At 34.7% G+C, this 10673-nt stretch overlaps 1 protein-coding gene across 2 annotated transcripts; it reads left to right on the top strand.

Annotated features, from left to right (window-relative positions):
- The first annotated feature begins 819 nt into the window (after positions 1–819).
- On the top strand, positions 820–3848 carry LOC121173588 (zinc finger CCCH domain-containing protein 48). Of its 2 annotated transcripts, none has more exons than XM_041009742.1 (7): positions 820–1821; positions 2132–2317; positions 2418–2519; positions 2617–2766; positions 2891–3070; positions 3205–3302; positions 3407–3848. In XM_041009742.1, the coding sequence occupies exons 1-7, from the start codon at positions 1417–1419 to the stop codon at positions 3549–3551; spliced, it is 1266 nt and encodes a 421-aa protein (XP_040865676.1). In that variant the 5' UTR covers positions 820–1416; the 3' UTR covers positions 3552–3848. The 2 variants fall into 2 exon arrangements, with proteins under 2 accessions (XP_040865676.1, XP_040865677.1); XM_041009743.1 differs by having other exon boundaries at positions 3205–3306; positions 3407–3547.
- Positions 3849–10673: the final 6825 nt, after the last annotated feature.

The following is a 10673-nucleotide window of genomic DNA, read 5'->3' on the forward strand; positions in this document are numbered from 1 at the left end:
ACCACTACATGCTAGTTAAGTACCATGAGCTTTCACACCATAAACCAAAATCCTCAAGCTTTCATAGATAAGTACCATAATGTTTAGGTCATTCAAGCTTTCAAATGTAATAATCCCGACTCACGTCAGCTGACAAATATTTCCAGCATACTTTGACAAAAAAAAACTCCATTTGATATCAGCCGAAAAATAGTCTTGGTTGATGTTGATTTTAAAACATCACCAATTATGGTCAGACAAAACAATCCTAGTTAAAATTATCAATATTTTGTATTTTTTAATTATTAAAAATTGAAAAATATTTTTTAATTAATATTTCAAAATTAGATTGTGTTTGTTTTCTATAAAGTTTAATATTAAAATTTCATCTATTTAAAATATAAAAATGAAATTTTGCATACGTAAAAAATTGAACTGCCTTATCTAAACAAATGATTTAAAATTCAAGAAATTTGAATTAATATATTCAAACAAAGCATCTGAAAAATAAAATAAATTAAAATCAAAAGAATTTAAATTATACGCATTTAAAATTCTCTAAAATTTTAAAATTTCTAATCCAAACAAAAGGTAACTTCACACACTAGAAATAATTTTATAAATTGAAACTATCTTCAAAATATTAAATTTCAGAAATGATTATTTTTTTTGAAAGAAAATAACTATCTATTTTTAAGCCTTAATTTATCCTTATATGACGGCAAATGTCCTTTTTATAAAAAATAAAAAATAAAAATCCTATATCTCATCTTATTGTTGCGTGCTTTACAAGCTAACAGAGAAACTATATATAAGCCTAACACAACATTGCCAACAAACACCAACGTTTGATTAAGAAAATAGAAGCCTTATTTTGCTCTGTGTTCTTTCTCTCAACAATCGTTCCAACAAATCAAGCTACGTTTCTACCACTCAGGTTTGTTTCTCCGAACGCGAAAATCTAATACTTCTTTTAGGGTTTGTGATGGATGATCTACGAGAATCTATGTTCTATCCGACTTCATTTATCTCAGTGAAGCTTAGGGTTCCTTTCAATTTATTTATTTCGGGGTTTTCATAAGGATCGGCAATACCCTAATTTGGGGTTTGGGCAGAGTCTCTATTGACGTTGCTGATCAGGGTTAAATTATTGGTCTTTGATCCAAGTCTTCAATGGGTTTTGATCTGGATGTTGTTGATCTTCCTCGATCAACATAGTTTTGTTGCCGTTCATCACTTGCTTTACGATTGTTATTTTGGGAATGGAAAATTTGGGAGCCAAAAGGTTTTGGGTTTTGGATGAAGAATTAAGTCTATGGCTGGGATTTAATCATTGAGTTAATGACTGAAAGCATGAGCCATGGAGAATTTTATTGATAGGATACAGTACCTGATCTGGGATGTCATTACAATGCCATGTTTGTTTCCTAGAATATCATGGATACAAAGTTTGCACGAAGGACTGAGCGCATTGGTAGTACAACATGCTCTTATTGGAGAGCTGGAAGATGTAACAGGAATCCTTGCAGATTTTTGCACATAGAGACACCATCTCTCCCTGCTGCTTGTGGTTATGGCAATACTGCATATAGCTACGGAAAAAAGCCCCATTCCTCCTCTGAGAATACCCCGAAATATGGTTCAAAGAAAGCATTGCTTGGAGATAATGGAGATAGAGGAGATGCAACAAGGGTTGCTAAGGCTTTCAAGAAATCATCACCAAGGATATGTAAATACTGGATCAACAACAATTGTGTACATGGTGAACAATGCCTGTATCTGCATTCATGGTTTCGTGGTGATGGGTTTTCCACAGTAACGAAACTTCATGAACATAAGAAGGTACTTGACTCTTGAACCTCCATTTAGTATTTAACACACCGAAATTATATTTAAAGTTCTTTCATAGTTCATTTTTAGCATAATGATTAAATCAAAATTGATATCTGACTTAATAATCGACTAATGTTTTAACAATTATTGATTACAGTCATAGAGTTTTATAATCTAACTATATGCTACAATAACGGAATAAGTTTTTTTTTTGAAAAAGCATTCTCTTCCCTTGTTTCCTAGGAAATGCTAGAATTTGTGAGCCTCTGCATCATGTTAATATTTTTGTTAGTAGTTAAATTAAAGCTTTTGACATCAGGTTATCACTGGCATCGCACTTCCTGTTGGATCCGACAAACTTTATTCTGGCAGCACTGATGGGACAGTTAGGATATGGGACTGCCATACTGGTCAATGTGCTAAAGTCATCAATCTTGGTGCTGAGGTTACCTCTTTGATCAGTGAGGGGTCATGGATTTTTGTTGGTCTGCAAAATGCTGTCAAGGTAAGCTCTTATCTGTCATTGTTTTGTTTTGATGTATGATAATGTCTAATCATAGGAGTAGTACATGCAAACTGATTATGTGGCTGTGGTTGTTGTGAAGGCTTGGAATATCCAGACCATGTCAGAGTTTACCCTTGATGGACCCAAAGACCGAGTCCTTGCCATGACTGTTGGCAACAATACACTCTTTGCTTGTGCAGAGGTAACTAACCATGTTATTAATATTGTCCAATGATATTCCCCTAACCGAATTCTTTTTTTCTGGGGTGAGTTAAAATTTGTTTTATTTAAAATTTCAGGATGGTGTCATTTTTGCTTGGAGAGGAAGCTCTAAAGCCGATTCTCCTTTTGAACTGGTTGCGTCACTCACTGGGCACACTAAAGCAGTGGTTTGTCTGGCGGTTGGATGCAAGATGCTGTACTCCGGGTCCATGGACCAAAGCATAAAGGTATGTCTGCTGTTGAGGATTCTATTTTTCTTTATTAACATGAGAATTTTTTCTGAGAAAAGGATATGTAATTTTCTTTGAACTGTCCTATAACGAACCGAACTTGTTATTTTGTCTTCTTCAGGTCTGGGACATGGATACATTACAGTGTACAATGACACTAAATGATCATACTGACATAGTCACATCCCTTATATGTTGGGATCAATATCTGTTGTCAAGTTCATCTGACCGCACAATTAAGGTCTGGGCTTGCATTGAAGCAGGATCTTTGGAAGTGATATATACACACACCGAAGAAAATGTAAGCGTCGACTTAATCTTATGTGTTGAAATATCATTTGGTTTTATTTTCATGTGTAAGAAGTCAAGCTGATGTTTCTTATAATGCTGACAAGTTGGTCAATCTCCTAAGTTGATGATTTTTTTATATTACAGGGTGTTGTTTCACTTTTTGGGATGCCTGATGCAGAGGGAAAGCCAATATTATTTTCCTCGTGCAGAGACAATTCAGTTCACATGTATGAATTGCCATCGTAAGTAAGTCTAAATTATTCACGTTTCTTTTTGTTACTGTACCTCCGTCATGGTAATATTTCTTATTTTTTTGTTGAATCCTCTGATGATGTTTTTTCAACAGATTTTCAGAGAGGGGACGTTTATTTGCCAAGAAAGATGTGGCATTAATTGAGTTAGGTCCTGGTGGCCTCTTCTTCACTGGAGATGAGAGTGGTTTGCTGATGGTGTGGAAATGGTTGGAGGTACCCATGGTGGCATCCTCTTGACATGTGTTTCCTTTCAACATTGGAGTTGTATTATCCCATCTATTTCCTCTTGAAGTAGATGGCGATAAGGATGAATTTATTTGTCTGAGCAGTAAATTCACTATAAAAACAATTGTATAGAAATTGACAATTTTATAGAAATACCAATTTCATTCTTTTATATTCTTCCCAGCAGATGTAATGTTCTCCTGCTTTGATAAATATATTACTATTGTAAGTAACATGGTTTGTAATGAAGTCCGTTTTCAAATTCTTTCCATCATTATCAAAGAATACATTTTTGGAATCCAAATATAAGTTCGACCCAAAATATAGTTTTTCTTACTTGTTAAAAATTGTTATTGTAATTCAATTATTTTGGCATTACTGTTATTGTAATTCAAATATAGTTTTATTTCCCTGAGCCTTCATCATAATCTCCATCTGTCTAGACAACATCTTCATCTTTTGTTCAAGAGAAGAACCAGATGAATTAACTTCCACCTACCTGATGAGCCCTAGAGGATCTCCTGTCACCCATGCCATTGTAAGCATTAGAGGCCTATAGTTGTGGAAAGAAAACAGGAAGGGGAAATTCAGACTCCATATTTTGTTGACTCCGCAACAGTGATTTTTTCTTTTTTCAGTTACAGTGTAGACTGTTTCTAGTAATTCTGTCCGGGTGTTAATGATTGAAATGAATTTGTATTAACATAGCAGGATCTTGTGATATTCTTTGAACCATTGTACCTTGTGGCCCAGTTTCTTTGGAAAGTTACCATGTCATATTCATATTACTATGTCAAAATATTGTTTCACTCCTCAGAAGCTTAGACGAGGGAGCAAGTAGAGAAACAGCCGTGTAGAGCTGCCTAGCTCAGTTTAAGTTCAGAAAATTATTTTAAACATTCTATATGTTTCTTGTTATTATCCCGTGAATATAAAAATTAAACCAAGAAAAATATTGCACTGCAAATAAGCATGTCTTCATAGTTTTACTATACACTTTTGGAAGCTTCAAGTTCTCAATTTTGTTTGTTGGGTTATAGAAAGCTTTGGAAAGCTTGATTTTTCTTCTTATTATTCCGAGAATATGAAAGCAATGGAAGAAAGATATTGCATAGCTAAAAACGTATGTCGTCCTGAGTATACTATACACGTTGAAAGCTGCTGGTGCTTGAAGTTTTTGTAACGTACAAACTTTACACTGTCATATTCGAGTGAACTTCATTTTAGTTCTCATATATATTTTTATAGAAACATCATGCGTACGTGGTATTAGTATTTTCTAATAGACGATTATCACATCATCCGTTAATAATGACAAGGACCAGAATCGTAAAATAATAAATAGTGACAACAACGATAATAAAATAATTTATCAAAATTAAAATTATAATGTAACTACATAAGTTAAATATGAACAAAATTATAATAACATTCTTAAGATTTGGTCAAATTACATAAATATTTTGGTTTTTTTTTTGTAACTCTGGGACAAATCTCTTCTTATTGTTTGAAAAAATATTACACGGATTCTTCATTCTACTTAACACACCCTCCTTTGAATCAAGGCTAAAATGCATTTTTTGGTCATTCCATTTTATTAAATATGGGATTTTATTTCCCTTATTTAATCAGACATTTAAATATTTTAACCTTTTGTGATATTTTTTAGTGTACTTGGTGCACTATTCTGATCCCTTTTTAAATTTAGACTCCCCAAGCACTATAATTATAGAATTTAAGAAATAAATATATTTGAAACGAAATTATAAGCAACTTTTATGGAAGAAAATAACATGAATTATAAATTCAGTAGTGTGTTTGCATGGAGCAATTGAACAGGAGAATTCATTTTTTCAAAGAATTTTAAAGGATTCATGATAAAATGTCTTGTTTGGATAGAATATTTGAAATGAGATTTAATTTTAGGTATGAATCAATTTGATTGACTAAAACAGTGAGATTTTAAATTCTCTAAAAAATTATAGAATTTGAAATTCTTTTTTCGGAGATGCTCACTCTAACTCACGACGTTCTTGCTCGCGCCTGATTCTCACTCAACACTCGCAACTACGGGTGACCAAATTTTTTACGGTCGACAACAACATAAGTTGTTTTTCACTGACGTTGGCCGAGGATTTTTCGGTCAGAATTTTTTTGTATCATGTCAACCTAAGCTATTTTTTGCCGATATCGACTAAGATTTTTTTTAGATGATGTTGGTTAGGGTTATTTTCTCACTGACGTCATTCATGGGAATTTTTTGCTGACGTCGGCCAAGGATTTTTTTGGCCGTTGTCATTCAGGTTTTTTCAGTTGATGTCGACAAATGCTTTTTTACCCGATGTTGACTAGATTTTTTCTACTGGCATCGGTCATGGCTAATTTTTCAGCCAACATCAACTAGGTTTTCCAGCCAACATTAGCCAAAGTTATTTTTTAGCCAATATCGGGCAGGATTATTTTTCAGCCGATGTTAGCTAGGGTGTTGTCATACACTAGTTTCGTCTGGGGAGCATTTTTTGTCGGCATGTGACATCTGTTTGACCACTTCAAAATGTTTAATACCCATTGCCATGAGATCCGTAAAGTTTCGGGACCTTTCGGAAAGAAAACAGCCAAAAACACAAAAGTGGGGGGGTGAACTTATCAAACATAGGGTTGCACTCAGGAAACTTCATCCATAACATTCTAGAAGGGGGTGAACTTATAAATTATGGGGTGCATTCAGAAATCTTTCTCAAGAAGCCTCTTGGCGGCAACCACCTCCATTTATTTAAACAATGGCGTTTGGGGCATCTGGGGCATCCGTAATGCTTCCGTAAAATTTCCAAAAACCTTGGGTTAACATATTTCACTTAATATTGGTGAAAGGGAAGAGAAAAAAGAGGAAAATCAAGTCCAAAATTCTTCTGTAAGGCTTCCATAACTTTTCTGTAAAGTACGAAAAGGGGGGTGAACTTAGTAATTGCGTGCACTCAGAAATCTTCCTCAAGAAGCCTCTGGGCGGCAAGCACCTCCCCATTTCTCCTATAAATAGGGGGAGGAGGTTGAGTTTCAAGGGTCCCTGACCTCTATGCTAAGCATTTCAGCTGTTTTTGGTGAAAAAAAATGTGTTTCCATGAAGAAAATCCAAATCGAGGTGCTTCCGTAACACTTCCGAGACGTTTTCGTGATCAAATCCGTGAAGATTTTCCGTCGTTCTTCACCGTTCTTCGTTCGTTCTTCGGTCTTCAACTAATAAGTGTTCGAATCTGAGACTTTCAATTCATTTCTTATTTTGTTTGCTTTCATCTTCATCTCGTTCATTTTCGATTTTCTTTTCTTCCGTTTTTAACGAGCTTTAACCGATCGTTTAAGCCGTTATCTCGCCTAATAAAATGAATTTCAACCGATCATTTGTGTTGTAATCTCGTTTAATCACTGTTAAAATAAAATCCAACCGATCGTTCATGTTGTAACCTCGGTTAAATAAAAAAATGCAAAATAATAATAAAATAATCAAAATATCTTGAAAAAATATAATAAAATAATCAAAATATCTTGAAAAAAATAATAATAAAATAATCAAAATATCTTTGAATAAAGTAATCAAAAAAATCAATCGGACATTTTTCTTTGGAAGTTTCCTTGAATGAATTGACTAATAACCAAAGTGAAACTAAGGCTAAAATCAACTCACAAATCAAGTTTTGTCTGCAAAAGTCACTTAAAACCGTTTTAAGGTCCAACGCCTTAAACGGTTCTCTTTGCTTTTATCGGTTAACATGGACCGTTCAAAAGTATAAAATCAACCCATAACATTACCGCTTTTGTAAGAACTACATAGGTCTGAGTTCCTCATCGCAATTGAGGATACATAGGAGCAAAAGCCCCGCTTTTGTCGACCATCCCAAGAGATCGTTAATGGTCCAACGCCTTAACGTTTCTCTCCTTTAAAAAAAAAAAGAGATCGTTAATGTTGGATCGAGTGGCCTCAGAATAATTAAGAAATTAATGATTAATGTGTCTTGACTAATTAAAATTTATCCTTCTTAATATTACTAGATTCAATTAGGCTTTACTACTAAGTTATGATAAAGTAAAGTACAGAAACAATAACTTAGACAAAAGTAAAGCGGAAATAAAAAGTACACAACGGAAATTAAAGAGTGTAGGGAAGAAGAAACCAAACACAAGATTTATACTGGTTCGGCAACAACCCGTGCCTACGTCTAGTCCCCAAGCAACCACTGATTCTTGAGATTTCTAATAACCTTGTAAAATCCTTTACAAGCAAAGATCCACAAGGGATGTACCGTCCATTGTTCTCTTTGAACAACCAAGTGGATGTACGCTTCACTTGAACTGATCCACAAGAGATGTACCCTCTCTTGTTCTCAGTATCACAACCCAAGTAGATGTACGCTCTACTTGTACCACAAAGGATGTACGCTCCAATGTGTTAAGACAAAGAATTCTTAGGCGGTTAGTCCCTTGAATCTTTGTAAAGGGAAACAAAAGATATCTCAGGCGGTTAGTCCTTTGAAATCTTTTGTTTAAAGGGAAAGGGAAGAATCAAAAGAATTCTCAAGCGGCTATTCCTTTGAATCTTTTGCAAGAGGGAGAAGGGAGAATCAAAAGAATTCTCTGGCGGTTAGTCCTTTGAATCTTTTGGCAAGAGGGGGACGGAAGAAAAGATAGCACACTTTTGTTTTCTACAGAATTTCCACTTGCAGATAAAAAAAAGTTTTGAAACAAAGTTTAGAAAGCTTTTTGGCAAAGAAAAAGCAATGGCAATGGTTAGAGAAAGATTGTGAAAAAGAATTGCTTGGAAGAATATCATACATATGTTAAACGTTTGCCAAAGTCATGCTTTTATAGACTCTTCATGTCTTGTCAAAGAAACCATTGGAAGAGTTGTGACTTTAGAGAAAACCATGTTAAGAGTTATAACTCTTAACTTTTTCTTCAAAACTGTTCACCGGTAATCGATTACCACAAAGGTGTAATTGATTACACAATGTGTTTTATGAAAAGTTGTGACTCTTCACAATTGGATTTGAATTCCAACGTTCAGATTCACTTGTAATCGATTACTAATATAGTGTAATCGATTACACTGTTTGAAAATCATTTTGGAATGTTATAAATCATTTGAAAACCAAACTGGTCACTGGTAATCGATTACCAGAGAGTAATCACTTTGGTAACTTAGAAAATTTGAGAAAATTCTTTTGTAAAACAAAATTGTGCTATTTGGTTTTTGAAAAAATCTTTTAATAGTTATTCTATATGAAGTCTTGACATTTTGCTTCTTGATTTCTTTTCTTGAATCTTGAATCTTGGATTGGATTCTTGATGCTTGATCTTGAAGTCTTGAATCAATCACTTGGGCTTTTGGCATCATCAAAATTGCTTGGTTCATCATCATGAAACTTGCTTCTACAATCTCTCCCTTTTTGATGATGACAAACCTGAAATCAAGAAACACATGCAAGCTCTATCTTCTAATCGATCACTCACATAATTCTCCCCCTTTGTTTTTGAGTTTAAGCTTTACTTGAAATTAAGTTATTTAATTATATGAGTTCTTGATTTAATCCCAACTTTCTCTTCGCCTTTGGCATCAACAAAAAGCCAAAGTGCGTATAGAGACATAAAATCATACATTCATCCATAATCATCCAAGCAAGGAAGACAACAATGCATACATAAACTAAGCAAGTATGATAATAATTCATTCATAAACTATAATGTCAGATAATTTAGAGAGTCATCCAAGATAACTTAATTAAAACAACTAAATTAGAAAGTAACATACTAATAAGTGTTTCAAAACATAGCCAAATACACGGCTAGAAATCAAAATACTAATAATAATAGTAATGTCTAAACTGATGGTGGTGGTGGAGGTAAATCAAGGCAGTCACGAATGATGGTGACATCTTCTTCAACCTTTGCAATCCTTGAGTTCATCTCCTCGAATCGTGTGTCCACTTGACGTTCCAAGGAGTCAAACCTCTCACCAACATAGGTTTGAAGTCCATCAAACCTGTCCAAAATACTCTGAAGGAGAGAAGAGTCTCCTTCAACCGGTAAGTGTCTTTCATCATCATTTGGTTGAGCACCATTTTTTACCAAAGAGCCATCACGCTCTTTGCGGTAACCAAAGGAGGAAACCACAACAGCACCGATCAAGAAAGATCTCTTGATTGGAACATAAGGTTCATAATCAAGAGGGGTGTTAAAATGTTGAAGGAACAAAGTAACTAAGTGAGGATAGGGCAAAGGAGCATTTAATCGCAATGCCTTATGCATGCGATACCAGACTAGATGTGCCCAATCAATTTGTCAGCCGGTATGAAAGGCCCACATTACTATTAGATCTTCTTCAGAAACATGTGCAAGGTTTGAAGATCTGGGGAGTAAGATACAGACAATTAGATAATGGAGGATGCAGCTTTCAGGAACCAATGAACCGGCAAACAGCCTTCCGATCATATCCGCTTGGTTGGTGCAAACCAACCGACGGGCATCATGCACAGAAAATCAAACTTCCAATCATCATCCAGTGCACCTTCAAATGGTACACCGTCACTAGACAATTAGGTCAAATCATAAAAGAGGGATTGGTCAATGACCATCTTTATCCCATAGACCTTAGAAATCAAGGTACTTTCTTGAATTTCATGGTTAGAATAAAAGGCTTTTACCAATTCAGAATACACAGGCAGTTTTAAAGACATAAAGGGAATGAGATTTGAGTTATGAAATGCTTGAATGCATTTGAAACTCTCATCAGAAAAGAAATCCATATCTATGAACTTAGGGTCAATGATAGAACGAGAGGAGAAGAGGTTAGTGTATCGTGTACGTTGTTCTTCCGATGAGAACAATGAGGAGGAGGAAATGGAGGAAGGAATTGGAGTATCCTGAGCCTTAGAGTGTCATTGGCTTCTACTCGAAGAACATTTGCACTTCTTTGATGGTTCTTCCATTTGAGAGACTTATTCGAAATTTCAATCAGTTGAAATGAAAGAGAATGAAAAAAGATGAATTTTGGGCTTTGTGGGACGTGATTTGGATAAGAAATGAGTTAGTTATGATAGAAAGAAAATTTGGGAATAAGGGTTTCGCGAGAAAGACGAAGTTGCA

The sequence above is a fragment of the Glycine max genome, chromosome 15, assembly GCF_000004515.6.
Source record: "Glycine max cultivar Williams 82 chromosome 15, Glycine_max_v4.0, whole genome shotgun sequence".
NCBI lineage: Eukaryota > Viridiplantae > Streptophyta > Magnoliopsida > Fabales > Fabaceae > Glycine > Glycine max.